This window comes from Pimephales promelas, chromosome 25, assembly GCF_988280905.1.
Source record: "Pimephales promelas chromosome 25, fPimPro1.hap1.1, whole genome shotgun sequence".
Taxonomy (NCBI): domain Eukaryota; kingdom Metazoa; phylum Chordata; class Actinopteri; order Cypriniformes; family Leuciscidae; genus Pimephales; species Pimephales promelas.
In genome coordinates, this window is record NC_142793.1 from 9,250,876 (window position 1) to 9,278,324 (window position 27,449).

Consider the following 27,449-nt stretch of genomic DNA (forward strand, 5'->3'; position numbering starts at 1 on the left):
AGGGTGATTGAAATAAAGCTGAAACGAAATAAAACATAAATACCACATACCATACCCCGGTTCTAAGCTACAGTTTTTTTTTTTTTTTCTCTATTTCTTGTTGTTTGTGTTTTTCATTGGTTTATGTTTAAAAAAAAAGTCTTATCACTAAGGGCTTTCAAGGAAAATCAGTTATGATTGTCTTTGAACATTGTATATGTATGCCCGGTTGACCTGTAAAATTCATACTGTGGGAAAAACAACAATAAAAATATAAATGATATAAAAAAACAAAACAAAAACAAAACATAAATACCACATGAAAAATCAGAAATGTTGCTTTGGCAGTAGTATACTACTGGTATACTCTGTTTATGTGCGCACACACAAGACACTTTGTCCTTGAACTCTTTCTCAGATATATAATATACTGTCTCTGGTACTAAAATGGCTAAACTAAAACCGAAATAAAAATAAAACTGGGTAGAAATATAAAAAATAAAGAAAAAGCACAACAAAAATTACAAAAAAAAATATACTATTTTAAATGAAAACTGAACATATAAAAATAAAAATATTAAGAAATACTACCAATTATATAAAAAACCCTAAAATAACAATAAAAACAATGAAACAGTAGAAAGTCATCTAACGCTCATTTAAGTTAATCTTTTAACATTTTTAAATGTAATTTTTAGCACAATTCAATTTGTTCGTACTGTGCATACATGCATGTTGTGATGCTTTAATAAACCTTTTATATATTCCTAGTCTGTGTTATTATTTTTTAATTTTATGGCACATCATTTGAATATTGCCAATAACATAAAAAAAAAAATCATTTTAATATTGGTTCAACCCTGAGAAAATAGAACCGAAAATGAATACGGTAAATTCTGATAACTGCAGTCTGCATCCATGTTTATTCATATGATGTTTTCTTTCCAGATGAGTCCCGACACAAGTCAGTGTTGGAAAAAGAGTTTGTTCAGTGGGTACCACGACTGGCCCTTGTGAAGGTCAGTCGAATTCCTCCGCAGACTCGGTAAAGCATATCAGGGATATATTGTCAGGCTTGGATCCTGAAATTGGCACGTCATCTCCGAACGTTCACTTTCACGGACAATCAGCTGCAAAGCTCGATAGTACTGTACACTTCAGCAACAGTACAATTGGTAAGTCCTTATATCTTACTTTGGTGCTCCCTGTGCCAATAGCTGTATATAGTAACCCGGCTAGAGAGTTAGAGAACAGATGCCATCACATCCATAATGCCCATGAAAACAAACCGCTGCCATTCGCCCACAGCATTTCCCCACCTCTAAGCTATTATTTTAAAATGCTACATCTAATTCACCTGCCCTCATTCATAGTGATTAATATAGCGGCTCTGACTCATTATGTTGCATGTGGTGGTTTGGTTTCGCAGCCTCATGGTTTGAAATGCCCACAGTTCAGAGCACTCAGTTAAATCCTGTGCGCTCTTCAATAAGCAGCTTAGGAGGAACCCTTTCTACTTTATCTAACGGGAATAATTATGACAATAATGTCACTTTAATGGAGTCGGATAAACCGTCCAATTTAATACATCATCCTCCCAACTGTTTGGTCCAGGATACTGAGGCAAAAAAAAAAAAAAGTAGAAAGAGATTATGATTTTCTAAATTTGCATTTTCTTTTATCCAGTAGGTTGAGCGGCGTTTCACTTCAGTAATTAAGTAAAATTACAAGAACAACCACCGTTGAATACTAATAAGCACTCTAACTTAAGCCCTGAAAATGTGAGCTAAATCTTGGCGGATATTGCAGATGATATTAAAAATCTGACAGTAATGCCAGTTTGTTCATTGCACAAAATTGCACGTTACAGAAAATGGACCAAGCCAACATGTGCTTATTAAGAGCTTCAGTGAAGGTTTGAGAAGTTCTCATTGTAACTTGCACAGCTGGCAAACAAAAGAGAGCGATAATGAGTCATTGTCACTCGTAAAATGACAAAAAAAAAACAAAAGCAAAGCATGATGCTCATACCTCTGGTTTCCATGGCAACTTCTTGTACTTCTGCGTGAGCAACTTGCGGATTTCAGCTTGATCTTTGTCATGAACGGTGCCAGCGTTGCGCTCATCTTCCTGCTAGAGGGAAACAGAGAGAGATGTCAATGGCAACATTTCATTTTCAAAGATTATGACACTTTAATATCATGGTATGTTCTAATATATACAGTAGTGTCAACATTTGAAGAAGAACAAAACCTTTCATCAAAGTTGTACATGAATTTTGAACGATACCAGTTCTTTTCCTTGGACAACTTTAATTAACGTTTTTTTGATCCACTCATGTTACCTAATGTATATGTGTGTGTGTGTGTGTGTGTGAATATATATATATATATATATATATATATATATATATATATATATATATATATATATATATATACCTAAAGGATTGTTAGGAAAGCCTGTTCAATTTCAAATTAATGCAATTATCTAATCAACCAACCACATGGCTAGGGTTGGGTATCGTTTGAATTTGAACGATTCTGATTCTGATTCCGATTCCTTGTCTCGATTCCGGTTCCTAACGATTCTCGATTCCGATTCTTTTAAGAGGCAGGGTCAAAAAAGTTTAGCTAACCTTGCTAACCAACGGTCTTTCTGAAGGAAATAATCCTTTCTGAAGGAAATACTCCTTTTGTCACAAATTTAGAATTTTGCCGAGATTTCGTTATTTTTAGAAAAGTGAAGCCACACTTTGGACCGCCGACGTAAGCAGTTCGACTCGCGCGGTTATGCCAACACTTCCAGTAGATGCTTCTTCGTTGGTGTTGTTCAGCGGTTTCTTCTTCCGCTCGGCGGACTGTGAATATCGAAACTAGGATTCGAAATTTTAACTTTTGAACGATTCCGGGAAAAACTAAACTTTTTAGTCCCGGTTCCAATCGATACTCGATTCTCGATACTCAACCCTACACATGACAGTTGCTTCAATGCATTTAGGGGTTTCATCCGGTAATGATGTGATTGCTTGTAGATAGCATGTAAAAGAGTGAGTCATGACTGAACTATGTAATATGGAAGAGAGAGGCCGCACTTTGCATATACAGTTTTATTATACAGTATAATAAAACTGTATATGCAAAGTGCGGCCTCTCTCTTCCATACATGCATTGTCATTATTAGGCCAGCACTCTTAAAACAATTTGAGATATAAACTTTGAGTGAAGCCTGCTCCAACCTCCATTTATTCAATGAACTATGTAATACACATTTACTATTTATATTAATTTAATAAATTTATAGTCATTGTTTCTAAAAAGAAAGAACGAAAGAAAGTTAAATTTGCTCTCAATTATGTAAGAAAAAACCCCATCAGCATAATGATGTACGATATAATAGTTATTTAAATAGAAACGTATGTATTATGCTATATTTGTTGTACTAACGTTGATTCATATTAATAAAAAAATACTATAGTATTAAATATGTGAATCACCATTGAGAATAATAAGAATTACAATAAAAGCTCAAAAGTAAAACGTCTCGATACACCACAATAAGTATTTGTGGTAAAAATGTGCATGCCCTGAAAATAATACTTCAATTCAAGAAATCATAATGATTCTAAAATTTGCTTAATTTTCCTGATGCAAAATATAATTTTGTATGTTTTTTAAATTTTAATCCTGCGGTGAAAAGTGACCATCTGTATAAGATTCTCCTGACAGCCAGTAACTTCACAGATCTTTAAGATCTTTTACAAAGCAACTCAGATGTTCACTTGGTGTGTGTGTGTGTGTATGGGCTATGCAGTCTGTCATGTTCTTTGGCTTAAGACATGCACCATCTTTTCTTTCACAAGCTCAAGTCGGACAAGATGCCATTGCAGAGAAACAGACCACTCTTCTCTTCTTTTCAGCTCTCAGTTCATTTCTCTTCATATTAATCTCCTTCTTCAGTGATGTGTCACATGTCAATGTTCAGCGCTAATTGAAAATTGCGCTGAAGCATCACAAAACCCGATTAGGAGTGGCTTAAAGTCAATACTGATGAAGAGAAGTCACAGTAATAAAGGCCTTTATATATTGTGTTAATTACTATAAATCTCATTTGACAGCTATAATGACTGGCTATGTTCAAAAACGCCTACCGATACTATACTATTTCAGAAGTAAATACTGTGAATCCATATTTTCTGTATGCAAACAAGACCCGATGACCTACAACATTTGCTAAAATGTACAACTAAAGCAAGCGTATTGTGCTAGAAATTGCATCCCATTATACAATGTGCTTAAATTGACTTTCCATTCCCAATCATTTTAAGTACAATAACCTTACAGTTGCATTATTGAATTGGAATGCAAAATAACCATTTTAACTGGATGTGACTGTTTGCATTAAGCATTTAAGGAGGCCACGTGACAACAATGTAGTTTACAAATGCATAAAATAGAAATGTACCAAAAGTGACAGTAAAGACATTTATAAAGTTCTTCTATCCTGAAAATACACCATAATTTCCACACAAATATTACGCAGCAAAGCCAAATTGGTATAGGATATTAAAAGAGATATGTTTCTTTATCAGCAAATCGGTGTATATCTCATCTCAAGACAAAGGGACAAACACGAAGCAAGTTCTGAGATGGATCCTAGACATCAGGATGGGTTTGCAATACGAGCCCAGAATATAAACGAGGTTAATTAATTCTCCTCGTTCAGGGGTAAACAGACTCGCTCTTAGAGCAGGAGACTGGGGCACATTTTTCACGTCCGGTTATCCACCAGAACGACAAAACACAGCCCCTCCACAAATCAAATTTTAATTTTCTCTGCCCTGTAACGTGGAGGATAATGACCCAAGCGATCGGTTTCATCAGTCATCTTCATCTCTGCTCTGATGAACTACAAACACTAGCTGGAGTAAAAAAAAAAAAAAAGAAAGGTGTTGAGATGATACCTGCAAGGTTAATGCATTCGTTTGACAAAACAAGAGGCTAACCTCGTGCAAAATGTTAACAAACTCGCCTGCCGTGTGATTTGTCTTCATGCAATGAATGGGTATGGGTAAAATAACTGAGTAAAAAAAAAGAAAAACAAAGCCTGAAAAAGGGAAAAGACTTAACTATATAGAACAGTATGCACTAAAAGTATGTTTTTGGTTAAAAAAGAGTGACCTAAATGGTTTGACCTCATATGCTGACCAAATACTGCAAAGGAGATTGACACACTAACATTTAATCCAATCTCAGGTTTACCGATTCTGTTGAGCAGTGAAGTAAGTCTGGCAGATGTGTCAATATATTGATCTTCGCAATTAAAACGTGGAAAAACTCAATAGCGTTAAACTAAAGGGGACAACTGGTAATTTCTTAACCAATTATGGTAATTGTCAAATGCTACTCACAAACTCATGCTTATGTAAACACCAGAGGAACACAGAGAAGTCAATGCTAATGAGGTTATTGTTTGTTCGTTTTTCAAAAGTGTTCAGTGAAAATTGTTTTAACTAGATATTAATAAAGCAAACAGGAGAAGATGAGACAAGTATACGAGACAAGCTTGAATTATGGGGATTCACAAGTTATCAGTTGGGAGTTGTCAAGTTCTGCAAAGAAACAATTAGGCTGTGTACAAGAAATACAGGAGGACAGATGTGAAATTACAATATTGACTGATGAATGAAAGGGATGGATGGATAAAAAGTGGATGGATGGATGGATGGATGGATGGATGGATGGATGGATGGATGGATGGATGGAGAAAGGATGGATGTTGGAATAAGAAATGGAGGGATGGATAAAAATTAAGCATGAATGGATAGAGACATGAATTGATGGATGTTGGAACAAGAAATGTAGGGATAGATAAAAATTAAGCATGAATGATGGAGACTTGAATTGATGGATGGATGGATGGATGGATATATGGATGGATGTTGGAATAAGAAATGTAGGGATAGATAAAAATTAAGCATGAATGGATGGAGACATGAATTGAGACATGAATTGATGGATAGATTGGAGAAAGGATGGATGTTGGAATAAGAAATTGGGGATAGATAAAAATTAAGTATGAATGGATGGAGACATGGATGGATTGATGGATGGATGGATGGAGAACGGATGGATGTTGGAATAAGAAATGGAGGGATGGATAAAAATTAAGCATGAATGGATGGAGACATGAATTGATGGATGGATGGAGAAAGGATGGATGTTGGAATAAGAAATTGGGGATGGATAAAAATTAAGTATGAATGGATGGAGACATGGATGGATGGATGGATGGATGGATGGATGGATGGATGTATGGATGGAGAAAGGATGGATGTTGGAATAAGAAATGGAGGGATGGATAAAAATTAAGCATGAATAGATAGAGACATGAATTGATGGATGTTGGAACAAGAAATGTAGGGATAGATAAAAATTAAGCATGAATGATGGAGACTTGAATTGATGGATGGATGGATGTTGGAATAAGAAATGTAGGGATAGATAAAAATTAAGCATGAATGGATGGAGACATGAATAAATGGATGGATGAATGGATGGATGGATGGATGTTGGAATAAGAAATGGAGTGATAGATAAAAAGTAAGCATGAATGGATGGAGACATGAATTGAGACATGAATTGATGGATGGATGGAGAAAGGATGGATGTTGGAATAAGAAATGGGGGATAGATAAAAATTAAGTATGATCGGATGGAGACATGGATGGATGGATGGAGAAAGGATGGATGTTGGAATAAGAAATGGAGGGGTGGATAAAAATTAAGCATGAATGGATGGAGACACGAATTGATGGATGGATGGATGGATGGATGGATGGAGGGAGGGATGAATACAAATTAAAAATGGATGGATGGATGCAAGAAAGGAAGGATGGATGCATGGATGGATGGAATTAGAAAGGTAGGGATGAATACAAATTAAAGATGAATGGATGGATGCAAGGAAGGACTGATGGATGGATGGAATGAGAAAGGGAGGGATGATAGAATGAAGGAAGAATAGATGGGGGGATAGATTGAAGAAGAAAGGGAGAGATTGATATGGATGGATGATGCTGGGATGAATGCAAGGAAGGAAAAATGGATGGATGGATGGATGGAAGGAGACGTTGTGTTTGTCTTCCTGTTTGTATTTGCACAGTATGAGGGAGAGAACTTACGGATTTATGAATGATTTATAGCCTACATATATAAATGAAGATGACTTGACTTGACTTAATGAATGAACCGCTCGTTGTAAAATCTTCCTTCCAGTCTACAGACATTAGTTATGACATCCGTTTCAAACATTACAGTGCTCATGATAACTTTCATTAACTCTACAATAAGTAAATCCACTTCACCAGCTGATTACTCTTCAACAGTGATGCTATAAACATAGGCCCTATACAGGGCTACCACAGACAGAACAGAAGTTCAAACACTCAATCCTGAAGATTGTTTCTCTGGCACATAAGGTCCATTCATGTTTTGCCGTTACGTGACTACCATGGATGCATGGCGGGCAACAAATGGGTATTTTCAACATAGAGTCCTGTCGTTCCAGGTCTTTCTAGTAGCTATCAAGTGTGTTAGCGAGCTAGCTACATAACTATGGACCACTACGATTAACTCCAAGGTGAAGGTAGTTAAATGTGTCTACAGCTGTGACAGCTGTGTCTACACCGCCACTGGCGATAGCGTCAAAGTGCCCAGAAGTCATTCATTTTTCAATGAATTTTGCCACTCTCGCGCCAAACCCTCATGACACAAACAGCTGACTCGCCGAACCAGATAGTGGCGTTGATTGACCAAACTACAGGTTAACTTAAAGACGATACATGATCACACACCCATTGAATTCAAACAAATGTTGAAATTGCCTTTGATGGAGTGATGGAATGTTCACTGCACAGACGTGTGACGTTATACTGTGAAGGTTGCTTATCTCACCTGGTTAGTGTCAAGGGGTGCGTTTCCCGAAAGCATCGTTAGCCAACTATGGTCGCAAGTTCCATCGTTTTCCAATAGAGTTCAATGGAAATTGCGACCAACTTGCGACCATAGTTGGCTAACGTTGCTTTTGGGAAACGCACCCCAGGTTAATACACTCCGAAACACCAACTTTTGCATAAAAACTGGCGACGTCCTGGCAAGATCCTTGACTAGTTTACTGGGTTTCGTTGCTGGAGAACAGCGTTCTTGTGACGTCACGTGCAAAGTAGTACAACATGGACGTGAAGCCAGAATTTCAACTTTTGATTGAAATGGGTTAGGGCCAATCCCAATTCTACCCCTTACCCCTTCACTTTCCCCTTCCCCTCCGTTTTGCGCGTCCACGTGAAGGGGTAGGGCTGTCCCAATTCTCTTTTGGTTGGAGGGGGAGGGCTAGGGTGAAGGGCCAGATAGCCCTTCAAACGAAGATTTTTCGGGAGCACACTTCAAACGAAGGGGTATGAGAAGTGTCACTGCTAACCCAGGCTGGCTGCCCAAGCGACAAAGGAGACCCATAAATTTAAGTATTTGTGGCTTTAATAAGTATTATAACGACAAATAATGATTTGCTTTATGTTACATTCAATATTGTGTTCATATTTACGGTCCGTTTCTTCACAGAAACGTTTGTAAAAAAAAAAAAGAAATCGCTAAAATTACTGTAGTTTGCTAACGATAGTCCCGCAACATATTTTCGTCGTCTCCGTTGTTTCCTGCGAACTTCACAAGATGCAAGAAAATAGCTGTAACCCACGCGACTGAACTGCAACTGTCGACGGGATCTTGGAAGTTGTGATAAACATCGGCGCATCTCCTGTGACGTAGGCGCTAGTGACGACTTATAATGACGTTTAACGGAGGCGTAGTGGTGTCCCATTTCTTAGGGGAATATTTTCACCCCTACGCATTGCCACTCTGTTTCAAGGGTCAAGGGGAAGGCGAAGGGGTAGGGCTAGGGGAAAGGGAAGGGGTAAGGGGTAGAATTGGGATTGGCCCTTAATGTGCGTCAATGTTACAGAGAAATGTCTAAATCTTAAATCTTAAACTAGCCAAATGTGGTCTTATCTGGTTTCAGATGGTCTAGTTGGTATCCGACCCTGGCCAACCAGACAAGTTGGTATCCCGGACTAAGATTTCTATTGACCCCAACATGTATGACACAGAGCTGCCACTAAGCCGACCATGAGTTCACAAGAGTCATTATTACCCAACCTCACAAGGATCTCCACCCATAGCAGCGACAAAGACTTTTATGTTTGTAGGTTTCCATCTTGCATAAGTGTTTTGATATTTTCAGAACATTGAATGGTACATGATTTGGTACATTGAACTGCCTATTGAACATCTGGTGGATTTCTATATAATGCATTGATGCTGAGAAAATGCTGTTTTATTAATGCTATCATGAAGACACAGTTGTGTAAAACACCAAATTAACCTTACTGCACATGCGTAAAACCTCATAAAAGCTCACTGAGATAATACAGACGGAACAGACGTTGCAAAATTCTCATGCTATTCAATTTATTTAGCAAAAATACCTCACCATTCATCGAGTCACATTATATGTTTGGTCAAAAACGCAACTGCTCTCATGTTTTGACCCAAGACAATTGTGAGAAAATCGTCTGTCATCTTTGCATCTGTCATATTTTGAGTGTGAAAATTAACATACTGTTTTTTTATCTTTTGTTGACACTGGAATCTGATATTGGCCACATTTAAAACAACAATGTAAACAGCTATACAACAAAAATCGGATCTGAGCAATAACGAACTGAGCACTAAGGCTTGCAGTGTGAACGTAGCCTAGAAATAAACCAATAAGAGGGATAAGACAGAATGAGATGCTGCATCACCCTGCCATACTCCCGACATGCCAGTCCGATGACGTCACATGAAGTTCCGTCACGCCATCGGACTGGTTTCATACGTGCTTCACAGCCCGGTCTCATCCCCAAGGCGTCATATAGGTGATGCTTTTGACATTGCGTCTACATCCGAAGCACATGGCACCCTTTAGCGTCAATATGAAAGAGGGCCAGAAGGCGCCTCCTAGTGGTCTAACCCTAAACCAACCCATTATCGTAGCGTGTTATATTGACGTTAAAGAGTGCCATGTGCGTCGGATTTAGGCGCAATGTCAAAAGCGTCACCTATATGACGTCCTAGGATGAGAATGCGTTGTGTGATCATGACGCAATAATGCAGAGGCGTTCCCACAGCGTTTCAACGCAGCGTCTCGTTCCCTTTTCAGCAAACTAGGGTTACATAACTGAGACGTTTTCCGCGTACAGACGACACCACTGTCAAAACGATCCCCATACACACGGAAAACAACTAAAAACCCAGTATTCTGCTGCCAGGCCATTAGATGGCGATGAAACACTATAGACTAAATACGTAATACACATTTGCATGATGTCATCATCTTCAGAGATTCTCGTTTTTGTTGTTTACACTGAGACCGCTTTCAAAAGTTTGCATTTTCAGGCACCCGAAACGACGTTGCCATGTAAACGAAACGGCCAAAACGCATACAAACTTTTATGTTTTTTAGTTGAAAATGGTGTTGTGTAAACAGCCCCCAATATCTAAAATGGGTTTATCAGACAAAGGTGAGATTAAAATGTGCAGTGTTGGGGGGCTCCAGCGACCCCCTGGCCTACCAGACAAAATGAAATTGGTGGGACATTTTTTTAATAATTATTTCTGCTCTAGATATTAATTATTAACATAAAAATAAGACCCTCACATCATTTTTGTCCTGTAAAAATGGTAGGCTGCACTACTGGCAGGTGCAAATCTCACACTAGTGTTTTCTCCTCCCGCAGCTGATCTGGTATCAGTCAGGGGCGTACGGTGGTGAGGAGAGTGACAGGCCAGCGGGAAGGAGAAGACAGGGGACAGCAGGGGTGACGGAGCTGCCATGCACACTCATATGAGACAGGTCTGATCCAGCACAGGCTGTCACATCACAGCTGTCACTAATAATCAGAGAGCGTTCGCAACCAGATGAGCTTCTGCTGTAGGTACAGCTGATAAAAGCCCGAGAAAAATGCTAATGTTCTTTTCAAAGGTTGTACATCTGCTTGAGTCTGGATCTAAATGAGAATGCGCTGTTTTGTTGTTCCGAACCATGTAACATTTGAACAAATGGTTTCGTATTCCATTAAGTTGATTATTGCTTCAGAATACATGTAAATTAAGTTTTTTGAGGAAATTCCAGGATTTCAACGGTTTAAAGGTCCAAATTACAGTTTTAATTAAGCTTCAAAGGTTCTACACAATCCCAGTCGATGAATAAGGGTCTTATCTAGCCAAACCATCGGTCATTTTCTAAAAAAAAACAGCAAAGTACTTTATACAAAATGAACATGCAAAGGCCATTTACCATATATATATATATATGAAGAGTTCAGATGCAAAAGCCTCTAAATGCCATTTGAAATTTTCTTCTTTAATGATGATTTTTATCAAGTTTGTATATTTAAGTTCAGTAATTTCACTTAAATGGCAATGATAATTACCTATTAATTGTTATTTAAGTGAAATTACTGAACCTAAATATACAAGTTTGATAAAAATCATCATTAAAGAAGAAAATTTCAAATGGCATTTAGAGGCTTTTGCATCTGAACTCTTCATATATATATATATATAAAAGGTCAAACATTGATGCCAGATTATTTTGAAGTTGGAGGAGAAAATTAGATCCTATCCTACATTTTCCGCCTACATCAGGTTACCGTCTGACCCTTACAACGTGATTAAGTAATTCGTAAAGTTGTTGACGTCCAGGACGAGCATTGTGTTTAAAAAAAAACGATATATATTTTTATTTATTTTAGAAAATGGTCGATGGTTTGGCTAGATAAGACTCTTATTCCTCGGCTGGGCTTATTATGCTGCACTGAAACTCCAATTAGGACCTTCAACCCGTTGGACCCCGTTGAACATATAGGCGTCATTTACCAGGGGGACGGGGAGGTCATGTCCCCACTATTATTTCCCAGGGTCGATTTTGTCCCCACCACTTTTGAAACATCTCGGATGTACAAATACAAGTAAAACATCTCCAGTTAACTATCAGAGCATTCGTTTCGTTCGTTTGTTAAATACGAGGTTATCTAGCGCTAACATGTGTTGTTTTTTAATCAAGTGATCATATGCTCGTTGCCTTTGTGATCAGTGGAGCAGATACAGTGTTTTGTTGTGGCTAGCCCACGCGCCGCAATGTCTTAACTCAGACGCGCGCATCAATCCGCTGCAGAGATTCTCTATTCATTTCGGTGAAACCGCAAAACAAAATACAAACGTGTTCCTGCTTGATATACAACCACTGCTAAAAATTATCGGTAAAATTACCCAGAACCTCCGACACGCTTCCCAAACATTCTGCCACACTGGACCATTACAGTACATACATCAAGGGTGCGTTTCCCGAAAGCATCGTTAGCCAACTATGGTCGCAAGTTCCGTTGTTACCAATAGAGTTCAATGGAAATATGGTCGCAAGTTCCGTTGTTATATACCAATAGAGTTCAATGGAAATATGGTCGCAAGTTCTGTTGTTACCAATAGAGTTCAATGGAAATATGGTCACAAGTTCCGTTGTTATATACCAATAGAGTTCAATGGAAATATGGTCACAAGTTCCGTTGTTATATACCAATAGAGTTCAATGGAAATATGGTCACAAGTTCCGTTGTTATATACCAATAGAGTTCAATGGAAATATGGTCACAAGTTCCGTTGTTATATACCAATAGAGTTCAATGGAAATATGGTCACAAGTTCCGTTGTCATATACCAATAGAGTTCAATGGAAATTGCGACCAACTTGCGACCATAGTTGGCAAACAATGCTTTCAGGAAAGGCACCCCAGGCTGATCTATGTATTTATTCAAGTGAAAATTCATGACACTAACAACGTATTACATCTCATCAATTATGAACATCAGCTATGCTAATTATTTCCCATCTGCCTTTCTGCTGTTAAAAATGGCGTTCGTCAGGTCTAGTTTTGTATCCAGCCTCTCACGGGGATTTCGGATGCCCCACCGCCTGTGATGAGAAGACCAACGCCTGTGAAGAAACGACTCAACGCCTGCGATATGTTATGGCACCGTTTTATATATAAACAATATTTATATTTAATATTTATACATAAACAATATGAATGTAAGCCAGAGGAGAACTGGCCCCCGACTGAGCCTGGGTTTTCCCAAGGTTTTTTCTCCATCCAATCTTATGGAGTTTTGGTTCCTTGCCACTGTCGCCTTGCTTGTGGCTTGCTTTTGGCTTGCTTAGTTGGGGTTATTTAATATTTAATATTTAACAATATTATTGATCTGTGTTGTACTACTTTCATGTTATCACTGTGAAGCTGCTTTGATACAATCTGTATTGTGAAAAGCGCTAAAATACTAAACCCAAAATACTATTTAACCCCCCCACCCATCACGTTTTTGGTCGGACATCATCACATCTTTGTATACATTTTTATTTATTTACATCAGTAGGCAGCTAAAGGACATCATCTTTAAAACATGAAAGAGAAAAAAAAAAAAAATGAATGTCATTGTACCCAGCACTTTTAAAAAATGCATTTCCGAATTCATCCCTGTCCCCAGCACATTTAAAACCAAAGTGACGCCTACGCTGTCGAAGTCCACTATATGCAGCTTAATTTATTTCGACTAAAGAATGAAAGACATGAACATGGGGTGAGTAAATTATCAGGAAATTTTCATTCTGAAGTGAACGACTCTTTTAAGCAAGTACTACTAAGTAGGCCTACCTAAAAGTATATGGTATGAGCTCATGGTATATGGTATGAGGGTATATTCTCTCTCTCTCTCTCTCTCTCTCTCTCTCTCTCTCTCTCTCTCTCTCTCTCTCTCTCTCTCTCTCTCTCTCTCTCTCTCTCTCTCTATCTGTCTCTCTCTGCATTTTTACATTTTCAAAAAAAATATTAATACACTGTTGTAACAAGGTTCAGGGAAGAAGGAGGCAGGAACCGGATAATAATAATAAAATAAAACTTTATTTAAATAAAATAAACAAACAAAATACCTGCCAGCAGCCCCTCACGGACGACTGCTGGCTACTGAAAATAAAATATAAAATACCGGCCAGCAGCCCCTCGCGGACGACTGCTGGCTTACCAAATAAAATATAAACCACAAACAAAAGCAGGCCTGTTCCTCTCTCGATCATCCACTCCGTCGCTCCCCCTTTATGGCTCCGCTCCTTCGTGAGAGATGCGAGACCGGTGTGCTTCGCAGGTGCTGCTCATTAGCAATCGCAACACCGGCCTCGCGACTTTCTCTCACGTCCCTCGGCCGTCCTGCTCACCACAACTGTTTTCCTCATGAGGTCTGCTGGCTGGTCCCCACAATGTAGGTGATTTCAGGTTTTACTATACTTGTGGGGACATTTGGTCCACACAATGTAATATAAACATGAACACACACACACACACACACACACACACACACACACACACACACTAATGTTTGGAAGTTAGAGATAGGATTTGTTTTAATATGTAATATATATTGGAAGTACCAATGGACATTGTATATATCCCGAAATATTCCTTTAGTACAATTTTCTTTTTCAAATGAGTTTAAACTGAACTGGCTTTAAACATTGTCATTTCACAGGTGGCGGTCAGATAAACAAACCTTGCTTTGAAAGGAGCCAAAATTAAATTGAGTTTCTGGTCAATGTTTTTGTCATTCACTCCATCGATATGGATGCAGCCAAACTGGAAACTCAATAGCCATAATCTGCTCAGTGCTCATAAAGCCGGGCTCAACAGCGGCTCCTGGCACAGCTATGGGCCTGATTTATTAACTCTCTAATAGGCTTATGGCCACCACCCCATCGCTGCCATTGACATTTGTGCTGAGCTGCAATCTCCTGCCTCTGTGTGCTTGTATCACAGACCTGCGGTGTCTCTGATCCTTATACTACACCCTCCCTTCGGACAGGAGGGATTTAGGCCAAAGCCAAACGTCACTCATCCTCTATGTCAAGCCATTCTATACCAGCCTACATCATAAAATCAGTTTTTGGACACTACTTTCATTTATTACCTGTTCTTTTTGTTCGTTAGATAAATAATACCTGTCAAGAACATGTCCACTTGCTCAAGTTACAAATTCACAAGTAAAAAAGAAAAGAAATACATTTTTCTAAAAATAACAAACCTGTTTTTAGACACATGAAATGCCTATAGCAACATTTTACTGTTATCTTTTTTTGTGTTGATGTATTTCCTGTTGAAACGGAAAGTTGGGGCAGGACACGTCAAATTTCTTATCTTTCTTTCTTTTAAAGTCCTGAACCCTTAAAAGTGATCTTTGATCATCAAATTTCCTTATTTAAGCATTTTGTTCCTTGAAAAAAAATTATTTATGCCATAAAATAGCTTGAATGAAACTCTTTGCTCTTGCTTCATTTAGTATACGTGGTTCTATGAATATGTAAATGAGCCCCACCTCCACTCACTCATTGACGATCACATGCTGACCTGGGGTGCGTTTCCCGAAAGAATCGTTAGCCAACTATGGTCGCAAGTTCCGTCGTTTTCCAATAGAGTTCAATGGAAATTGCGACCAACTTGCGACCATAGTTGGCTAACGATGCTTTCGGGAAACGCACCCCTGATTGGTTACAAGGTTTTTGTGATGTCAGAAACACCAGCGATTTCAAACCATGTTTTTGAGTCTGTCTTTGGTTCACTTCAGTTTTAAGGAGAAAATACTCAGCAATGGTATCGACTGTTTGCATTATATTCGCGAGAATTGCGATCTGAAGTAGTGTAAGCTGGTGTAAGCACATGGCAAATCTCGTGCATGCGTCGTGGAAATCTAAGGAAGTCTCGTTCTGGCCTACGAGGAAGAAAAGAAATAGTCGAATAAACTCGTTATTTTTGTTTGTTTTTTCGCACAAAAAGTATTCGCGTCGCTTGATAAACATATAGTTGAGCCACGGTAGTCACTTGGGATATTTAAACATTTTCTTCATTGACTTTTTGGGCCGTCAAGAGGCAGTCCCTTAGGAGCCAATGTGGTAGTTATACAGCTCTCAAATTTAATCAAAAATATCGTCATTTGTGTTCCGAAGACGAACGAAGGTCTTACGGGGTTGGTACAGCATGGGGGTGAGTAATTAATGACTTAATTTTCATTTTTGGGTGAACTATCCCTTTAATGGATAATAATTTTGACAGATTAATTAATTCTTAAAATTATTCTTAAATTCTTAAATTGATAATTAAAAAAAAATATCAGTTGAGCAGTTTAAAAAGTAATTTAAGTATTTTTTAAAGTAATTTTTCAAGATTTGCTTGCTGTACGGTTAAAAAATACACTACACAAATAAAATAGCATTTTTGAGATATGTCGCATGTAAGCCACGTTTTATTATACATTCAGAAATAATGTGAAATACCTGTTAACCAACATTATAAACATATTGGCTATTTCAGTTCCCCCCACTTGCAAAGTCTTTCAATTTAACCCTCTGTGGTCGACAAACAAGCCAGTGGTTTTTGATGGAATTTCTTCACATTGCAGAAAAAAGACTTTTAAAAAAACTACTTAATTTATGTTCATACAAATAAAAACAATATATCTTTAGAAACTGAAAAATGAATACTTTTGTATGTGTCCATTTACAATCAAATCAAAACATTATGCCTTTGTAAAATAACGAAAACAAATTTTTTTTTTCACAAAAAGTTTGTGTTTCTGCCATCTCGGTCTCCGTGAACTTTTTTTCTGGAGAGCGCTGAGCAACAAAACTCAGCAATATATGAAGAGTTCAGATGGAAAAGCCTCTAAATGCCATTTAAAATTTTCTTCTTTAATGATGATTTTTATCAAACTTGTATATTTAAGTTCAGTAATTTCACTTAAATAACAATTAATAGGTAATTATCATTGCCATTTAAGTGAAATCACTGAACTTAAATATACAAGCTTGATAAAAATGATCATTCTAGAAGAAAATTTCAAATGGCACTTAGAGGCTTTTGCATCTGAACTCTTCATATATTTATAAACATTTAAGTGTCTACTTTTAAATTATGCAATTAAAAAATAAAACAAATATTCTCTCTTTGTACAATCTCATATGTATGAAAGAGAGATATGTCAGTCGTTCTTGTGTCAGCTCATTATCCACTAATGTGAACACGCCTACTGACAGCTGTGTTCAAATGCTAATGATCTGAGTGAGGCGTGCCATGCAAACAGTGTCAACGCCCACATCAACTCTGTAAAATACATCAAATCGAATCAGATTCATGTACTTTCAGTCGTCTTGGGATGCGGTGAGGAATAATCCTGGAATAAATTACCTGGTTTCAGTTTCATTTTCATGACCAATAGATTCAGCCGAGGATTAGTTCTTTATTCTAATCGCAATATGGACTAGTGTCTGTGAATATTAAACCGCAAAAAGACTTCCAAATATGAATCCTGTATGTTATGCATGTCTCTGTGTGAATGCATAGCGCAGATGGACGGTTTTGTTTACTACACGTACTTACATTAGTAAACGGAACATGAACACATGGCCTATTTTGGCTTTTTTCCAAACTACATTGAGTGAAATCAACTGAAATATGTTGAAATAAAAGGGTTTTTGTATAAGCAATGTATTAATATGCAAATTATATGCTCTATAATATAACATAATTACAAAATATAATATGTTCCAGATGTAATATGCATGTTTAGACAAGATTTCGTTCACTTTTTTGGATAGATTATGAAGTGTTTACTGTAAAATAGCCTATTGCCACATCAATGATGCTTTTGTTCCCAAATTTCTGCTCATAAGCTAAATATACAATATAAAATATAATATACACATTTGTTCACATACTGTGCAATAATGCATGCATGCATGAGATCAAAAAGATCATGTTTTCTGTTAAGGTTGGACATTACATTAATGTTAATACAATAGTTGCTATGATCCTGTTCTCCTCACAGGTGTTGTTTTCTTCTTCACAGATTTGAGAACCAGCATTGGACATATTCTGCATGCATATGGTGGAGGTGAGCTCATTGACTTCAAGCAGGGCACTTTTTTCTACAGTGCATATAGAAACGCCAGGAAAAATGCCAGGTATGTGATGTTCACTTACATATTTGAACCGGATTTTGTGTTTCCAGGTATGACATAATTGAAGCAAAATAATCCTTATGTTAAAATGCAGTAATAGCCAATAGGCTTTAGTTAAGTCACAGCCATGCACATGTGTTGCCATTATTAAGTGCTTTTAAAACATCCCTCTGTTTTATTGATTTCCCTTGTGCCATATGTGCACCGCCTCAAATGTGCCTGTTCTAAAACGTATGGCCAATCTATAAAGGGTCCCCACAATAAAACCCATTTAGCTTTGGCTGTGTCCTTGTCACCACGTGGCTTGTGCAATTATTTCACCATCTTTTCCCACTCTTTTCATTTGGTCATAGTGTCCGTGTGCATTGAGCCACACGTGAAGAGTTTGTGAGGATGACAATCCAATGAAAGTGAGACATGACTCAGGGAGTTTGGCACTAACACCAAGGCAATGACCAGTAAACAAATATGACACTTTCAGGTCACATAACATGTTTGTGTGAGGAGAATGGGTACATTTGGAATGGCATTTTACCTTTTTGCAATATGGACTGTGCAAATATGCTGTAAGTACATTTCCCTGAATATGCAGTGTACAAAGAGAGCGGACTGCAGAATACAATACCACAATCCAATTTTCATTGTCAAATTAAATGTTTTGTTTGTTTTCAGTCATAATTTTTATCTTTTCATGATTCAGTTATGCTGAATTCACGCTTTCTGATGTTCATTAATTAGACAGTTTTACTGCTAAATCATTTTAGTCAACAATAATAAAACAAATTCTCACAGTAATTCATTTTCATCTCCCTAAAAATGTTTCAATCAATATTTTTCTTCAACAAGTCTCTTGATCCAAAATACAGTAAAATAGTAATATTGTGAAATATTATTACAACTTAAAATCACAGATTCAAATTTTATTTTATTTCAAATGTAATTTAAGCAAAGATGAATTTTCATTATTTATTTTTTTTATTTACTCAAGTCTCCAGTGTCACATGGTAGTTCAGAAATTGTTCTGATTTGATGATTTGGCACTCAAGAAACATTTTTTTTATTATTATTATTATTATCATCAATGTTGAAAATAGATTTGCTGCTTAATATTTTTTTAGGATTATTTTAATGAATAGAAAGTAAAAATAATATTCGGAAAAAAATACATGTATAAATTATAAGTATGATTATATATTAAATGTATGATTATAAATGTTTTTACACTTACTTTTAATAATTTTTTTATCAAAAATGACTGAGTTTTAGTAGTAGTAAAACCATATCTCCCCCTTCTACAATAAAAAATTAATAAATGAAAAGAGGTTTCTTTTCCCTTTTAATGAGCCAATTTATTTATTTTTTATTCGGTAACACTTTACAATAAGGTTCATTAGTTAACATTAGTTAATGTATTTACTAACATGCACTAACCATGAGCAATACATTTGTTACTGCATTTGTTCATCTTTGTTAATGTTAGTTCATGAAAATACAGCTGTTCATTGTTTGTTCATGTTAGTTCACGGTGCATTAACTAATGTTAACAAGATTTTAATCTAGTATTAGTAAATGTTGAAAATAACATTAACAAAGATTAACAAATGCTGTATATGTGCTATTCATTATTAGTTCATATTAACTAATGTAGTTAACTAATGTTAACTAACGAACCTTATTGTAAAGTGTTGCCTTTTATTCTTACAATTTACAATAATACTGTATGACTGCATTTTATTATTTGTATAAATTACACCAGATGAGAGCCACTGAGCCAGAAATAGATTATTTTAAAAAGTCCTACCCATGAAAAACAGTGAGGAGAAAACCACAGCCTCCATAAGGACTCTTTGAATGTTTAGTGATTCCAGTGTTATTTTGCTCTACAATCTCAGGTCATTTCTGAGGCCTGCAGAGCACAGGTCATTAAAAACACCCATGCTGTTTTGTATCTCACAACTCCTACTTTCAGCTGTAACCTTCTGTTGGCTGACACTTTCTGTGTGGGATAAAGATGTTCGTAGTGTAAATTGGGCAACGGATCTTTGGATATTTAACAGCCTAAGCTTAAACTTCCCTGTAAAAACAAAACCTGAAATAAATCCATTCTTTTTGAGGATCTATGTGATGAATGGTATGTGAACCATTTTTGCCATTGTATTCTGTAAGTTTAGCCAAGAGATCTCAAAATATCTTAGTTTATTGTCACCAGACAACTTTTTACATCTTTTATATGATGCTGCCATCCCATAAAATGCCCAAATATACATCACATTGCCACATACAAAGCTGTTTCGGTGACTAGATTGGTGTCACCAGTTGGGTTGCAAAATTCTGTGAATTTCCAAAGATGGAAACTTTCCATTAATAGGAATTTAAGGGAATTAACAGGATTTATGGGAATAAAGTGGGAATTTTCAAATGTGAGGGTTGGCTCTTCATAGGGAACTTATATATAGTTGAGGAAAGTATATTTTAGCATAATCTTGACTAAAACAAACAGATGCCATTTAAATACACTTGAATATCCATGCCATTCCTCAATCACATGCACACAGAACACTGCTTTCTGCATGGCTATTGAGACCACACCCCCTACTGGCATCACATGTACAGAAGCCCAAAGCACAAGACTATTGAAGGCACACATTTGAGCTGTGGACTAAATAAAGTGAAGTAAGTTTTGATGATATTATGGGGAAATAGATTTATTAAAGGGTTAGTTCACCCAAAAATGAAAATTCTGTCAGTATTTACTCACCCTCATGTTGTTCCAACCCCGTAAGACCTTCACTTCTGCATACTAGTCCATAGGCTTCTTGAGGGAATGACTTGCTGTCCTCGAAAAGTCATTAAAGACATCGTTAAAATAGTCCAAGTGACTACAGGGGCTCAATCTAAGGTTTATCAAACGACGAGAACACTTTTGAGCGCAAAAAACAACAACAAAAATAACGACTTTATTTCAACTATTCGTTTATTTCTCCCTCTGTGTGAGTCAGGTTACTAGTTTAATAGCGTAAGCTTCTGTTATTGTACGTCACACGCATCACACACACATGACCATAGAGAAGGAAGTGAATAGTTGAAATAAAGTCGTTATTTTTGTTTGCTTTTGCGCACAAAAAGTATTCTCGTCATTTGAAAAAGTTAAAATTGAGCCACTGTAGTCACTTGGACTATTTTGACAATGTCTTTAATGACTTTTCGATGCCAGCAATAGTCATTCCCTCAAGAAGCCTATGGACTGTATGCAGGAGCGATCTTAATATCTTAAATATCTTAATTCGTGTTCCGAAGATGAACGAAGGTCTTACGGGGTTGAAACAACATGAGGGTGAGTAAATACTGACAGAATTTTCATTTTTGGATGAACTAACCCTTTAAATGTTTTAATTGCAAATATCACACAAATGTATTCATCAAGTAGCAATGCATAGCAATGATACGTTTTTTTCCAGCCCAAAGTAAGAATACTAATGCAATGGCATGAACAGATAGTAAGGCTAGCTAAACAACTGGAATGATCTTGAAAACACATTGCAGTAGGTAACACAGTCTCATCCCAAAAAGTCATATAACTGACGTCTTGGGACGTTTTTCGACCGTACGTCAATATCCGCCATTTTAGGGCCCCCTTAAACGTCGGTAGATGGCGATCCCAGGCCGTCATACAACTGACGCTTTACCTTTAACGTCAGTTAGGTGACGGGTTAGGTTTAGGGTTAAGTTTAGGTCTGAGGTAGAGTTAGGATCCCATAACCTCATCTACCGACGTTTAAGGGGGCCCTAAAAAGGCGAATATTGACGTATGGTCAAAAGTTATATGACGTCTTGGGATGAGACCGGGTTGCAGTAGGCAGAGAAAATCACCCTAGTAACACCATAGAAACCACCCAGAACACCTTAGCAACTGCCTAGCAACACCAAAGCAAACACCCAGAACATACTAGCAACCACATAGCATCCACCTGAACACATGAATAAGCCATATCTCAGCACCAGAACATCATACACGTTTGTTGGTTCGGATGCAACCATGTACCACACCCTAGCAGCCGAGTGGTACCACACCCTAGCACCACTTCACATTTTCTCCTGAAAATGTACATTAATTTCTTATGACTTCTGTTTATATTTATGCTTGGATATGATACAATGATTGATTACATTACAATGAATTCCCAGTTAGTTTCCCTAAATTCCCATTAATCCCATGGAAAGTTTCTAATATGGAAAATTTCCTAAATTCCCCAGCTTAACTTCCCATTGAAATTTACCGGAATTTTACCGTAAATTTTACGCCCCTTTGCAACCCTAGTCACCAGTTCCATAGAGTTGCGTTTACGTATTACAACCGTCCACTAAACGGGATGATAAAGATTCGTTCTAAAAATCTTGAGCCCTGCAACTGTACCTGTTAGAGCACAGGAGAAAACTCGTAATGCACTTCCTTCATTCTGCACCAAACATAGACTGTCCTTTAGTTTAGACTATCTTTTTATTTTTATTTTACAATTGCTACTTAGTTAACTGAACTTTAGCATATTATTTGTATGTATCTATGGCTATTATATTATCTTACTGTCAGTATATTTATTTACGTATGTGGATGTGACAGGATGTTTTTATCGGCAACGTTGGGGGGGGGGGGAGGGGGGTGTCTAAGCATTTCTTTACATAACCTGTTATTGTCATGACAAATAAACTACCTTGAACCTTAAACTAACAACTACAATTTGCATCCTAGAACAGAACTTCTCAAACCTGTCCTTGGGACCCTTGCACCCCAGCATATGTTGAATGTCTCCCTCATCTAACACACCTGATCCAGCTCATCAGCTCAGTAGTAGAGACTTGCAAGACTTGAATTGTGTGTGCAAGAAAAGGTGCAATGGTGGGGGGTCCCCAGGACAGGTCTGAGAAGCACTGTTCTAGAGCAGGGGTTCCCACAGTTTTTCCATTCCAGGACCCAAGACAAGTATAATCTACAGTATCTCAAGACCCACCAAAATATTTTAAGTGAAATATGGGCTAAGGTTGGGATAGAAATCCACCTGGGGGCCGGATACTTATGTATCGGCTAATAATATTAGCCTACATGTTTTGTCTCTTGGAATTGCACATTATACAGTAGCTTGAGTTGACAAAAAGCAATCTCGCGATTTCTATTTAATATTCGTGTATCGTGCAACCCTAGACTGAACTGTTTTTGTGTATGTCATTCACTGAAACGCAAATTTAGCTGCTGCCAAGTGACCAATGTTGGGTGTAATTTAATTACTTTTCTCTTGAAAATGTAAGTAAGGGATTACTCTTCATTTATCTGTAATTTAATTACAGTTACTTCTGATGTAATTGAGGTAAATACTGTGTATAGATCAATCCGATCTCACAGCGATTCGTAGCCTATGCATTTTATGAGGTGTCTAAATTGTACGACCGCACTCGTACAAATTCGTATGAATTAGCCATTTTGTAAAATATGTATGAAAAAAGTGTGAAATGTCATGAGATCAGACATAAAACAATAGTGGGTTTAACATCAAAATGTACTGTCTTTTATCAAAAAGTATGTTTTTATAATGTAACCCTTTCCACCTTGGTCAGTTTAAGGATAATTCATGCAATTTTACTAGTATTTATTTGAAAGAATTAAAACCGATTCATTTCTATGCTTGTATTATTCAGCTGGTTGAGATTGATATGGGATTTTGAAATAATTAGTAATTAAAAGTAATTAAATACTTTTTAAAGAGAGTAATTAGTACAGTAATCGAATTACACTGTTGAAGAGGTAATTAGTAACTAGTAACTAATTACTTTTTTAGAGTAACTTACCCAACACTGCAAGTGACTTTGCGCGACCCATCTTTTCCGACTCTGCGACCCACAAATAGGTCGCGACCACAGTTTGAAAACCCCTGTTATAAAGCCTATTATTATGTCATCAACTCTTGCACCTGGGCAGCTCTTAAAACAGCTAACATACGGGCAGTTTACGCTCTCATAAAGACCAGTGCAAATGTCTAAGACGTAAACAGAAAATTAAGACGATAAATCATATTTAAATAAGTCCTCTTGCTGAAAACTAAAAGCACCATCAAACCAAAACAAGTACATTGACAAAACAATAGAAATAGAAAACCATGCATATAATTCATGAGCATAATGTTGGAAGTAGAACAGCCGGGCTCAATTACGGTGGCCTTGATCTCTGGAGAAACAGCAAGCTGAATGAAGCTTTTGGCTCCAAGCTGGAGCAGAAATCTACAGCTGAAGCCTGTTCTGCTGTTAATATTTAAAGCTGTGCAAATAAAGGCTAATTCTAAAATTCTAACATGGCATTTCCCAACTCCAGCACATTAAAAAGCTCTGAGTGTTTTAGTTATGATCACATTTATGATCACAAACTAAGTTTAACATTAATTTACACGGCGATAAAGAAAAAGCAGGTGCGTGTAGAACGTTAAAAGTGCATCAATAGTTTGTAAAATATCTCTACTTTTTCCCAATGCTGTGTTTCTATATATTGTTTGTATTTCTTTCAGTGTTTGCATACTGTACTTTTCACCCAGAATTTGAAAAATTGCAAAAACATAAAATAATAATAATAATAATAAGAAGAAGAAGGAATATTGTATAATTACTTGCCACTTACACTGTAAACAAATTATTTAATCAATAAGGTATGACAACATATGTTTTAACTCTCAGACAAGATTCAGGTCATTATTTAAGTAAGTTTAATGTAGTTTAAGTTGAAATGACTTAAATATCCAAGTTGTTTGTACTTAAAAATTTAAGGTAGCCACTTTTTTTTTTTTTTTTACAATTTACAATTTACCAATTATGACACATTTTTTAACACAGCTTCATTCTGACACATGTACGCACATGCCCATTTTCGTAACAGTCAGAAATTTTCATTTAGAGTGCCTCCTATGGGCAGAATTTAATGTAGCTACTGTATATTGAAATATAACCTCACTCCCCAATGTTACATAAATTCAGGAATCAAATTCCTTTTCATTGTACAGTACCATCGCAGTATGTTTTGTGAGACTAAGACGAAAAATAAATTGAAAAAGGGCTTGAAGGAATAAAGTGCATTCAGGCTAACAATGCCCATCAAAGAGATTGTCGAAAACAGAAAACTTTAAAGATGAGAGTGTAAATTAAGAATGCCAATATCAATTGGGGCCACGTTTACAGCAGGATGAAAGCAATGTGAAGGACACTGTCGAACCCTCTTGAGTGTTTCCCATGATGCATTGATCATTAAGCAAATAACGATAGTCTTTCACCAGCGGAAGCGAAATTGTACGAGTTCTCAAAAGATTGTCCATTGGGAAAATCAGTAATAATTGAGTAAATAAACAAGTTACGAAACAATGTTCCATTTTTATTTTACCAATCAATAATGAATTCATAAAAAAAAGTTCCATGACCCATGAGTTGTTGTTTTTTATATATATTTTTTTTATATTGCTGCCTCCCAATAGCCTGGTAATACCAGACTCTGCTACTTCGCTTTGCTTCATAGACAGAGTCTGGAATGGCATACTAGAGAAGTGTTTTCTCTCTCGCTAGGGGGCGCTTGTCTGAATTTTAAAATCATTGGTTACCCGTAAGCCAATCAGATAAGTTTATTTATGACGTATTTTATGCGCCGACACAGCCGCATTAAACCACAGACATGCATCGAACTCAAATCTATGATCGAACGTCCACTGTAAACCTGCTGTAAACACTTGATGATGTGAACGAAATACTGGAGTGAAAATGGCTGTAAACGACTTTTGCAGTTAATCTACGCATCCACGGTACAATCACGGCCTCTAAACTTATTTTTCCCAGAGTGAAACAAGAAAATATTTGTAGCCAACTCTCAAATTTAGGATTAGATCTTTTAAACACAGCTCTTTGTTCCTCTAGCCTGGTAATATCAGACTCTGACAGACGTAACTAACGGTAACAATTGATAAATTCAACTTTTCCCAAAACCAGTCGGGAGTAGAGCCACAACATTTATCAATAAAAGGTTTATCAAACACTCTTTTTGTTCTGGTTTCAGTTTGAAAAACCCCAGAATGTTCTCCATAACAGAGCGAATTGCATCCCGTGTCTCGTTTCCCATTCGATTTCTCTAACCTACAATGTAAAACTCGGCGCTTAGCGTCTACGTCACGGCTCTCAGCCCGCCCTCTGTTCGTTGATTGGTCGGCTGTCCGAAGGCCATTGGAAAACTGAAAGATAGGCTGCTATCTCAGACTGACTACAGGAGCTGGAGTAGGAAGTCTGAGGTAGTCAGGCTAGCCTCCCAATTTGCATAGCCTAAAGACCTGTTCACACCGGGACGAATTTCGTGCGCGTTATTCGCCGGCGTTTAACGCCTCGTGACTAAACAAAGGGCGCCAATGTGAGTGTTCACACCGACGCGTAAAACGCCACGTGTAAAAGCGTCATTTTTAAAAAAACGCCTCAGGTTCGTTTTTTTCATTTTGATGCGGCGCCGGCGCATCAAAATACAATAAACATCTGAACAGCCCGTACACATCTGACCAATGTGTACGGGCCTTAAAACTATGTACTATTTTTGTGAAGAAAAAACGTGTTTTTTTGAGTGTATAGCAGAAGAGCAGGCAGGTTTTGGGACATGCATTGCATTTTCCATTAATGTTTATCAGTTGTATGTTTGTGTGCATTTTACTTTGTGATTTCACCGGATCGAATATAGTCTCCCCAACGGATTAAAGCGTGAGTCCGTGTGAAGACCGAGCCGAGCCACAAGAGAACTGTATCCGCGCCACTGATCGCAGCGGCAACGAGCACTTTGACCACTTGTTTTCAAAAGCAACACATTTCAGCGCTAGATCGCCTCTTATTTAAAGAAACGAAATAAATGAATGCTCTGCTAGTTAACTAGAGATGATTTATTTATTTGTATAATTTACATCCGTGCCGCGAGAGATGTTTCAAAAGTGGTGGGGACAATATCGACCCTGGCTAAAAGTGGTGGGGACATGTCCCACCCGTCCCACCCGCAAATTACGCCTATGCGATTCAGTAAACTCGATATCTGTAATAGTAAAAACGTATAATAGATGTAGTAAAACGAATCCCACAGCAGACACGCCCCTTCTAACAGAGCGTTCTAAGCAGAGGCTAAAATCAGGCTAGGAAAAATGCCTTTTATTTCTAAATTATGACTATTGTTGATCTAAAAAACATACTAACATTATAAGGGCAACCCAGGAAACATTATAGAATAATAATAATAAAAAACATGTCAGGGGACCTTTAAAGTTGCTAATTAAAGTTAA

General features: G+C 37.2%; 1 protein-coding gene and 1 long non-coding RNA gene across 3 annotated transcripts in view; one reads left to right on the forward strand and one right to left on the reverse strand.

Moving 5' to 3' along the window:
• Positions 1-27,449, reverse strand: part of b4galnt4a (beta-1,4-N-acetyl-galactosaminyltransferase 4a) — a 284,111-nt gene that overhangs the window by 98,907 nt on the left and 157,755 nt on the right. The window contains exon 3 of one of the 2 annotated variants that reach the window (XM_039663140.2): positions 2,011-2,109. In XM_039663140.2, coding sequence (XP_039519074.2) covers positions 2,011-2,109 — 99 coding nt within the window. Of the gene's footprint in view, positions 1-2,010; positions 2,113-27,449 lie in introns of both variants that reach the window. The other variant, XM_039663139.2, reaches the window with a different exon arrangement.
• Positions 880-13,357, forward strand: LOC120473351 (uncharacterized). The gene is made up of 3 exons (XR_016150783.1): positions 880-1,154; positions 10,811-10,926; positions 12,996-13,357. It is a non-coding gene; the product is annotated as an uncharacterized LOC120473351 (long non-coding RNA).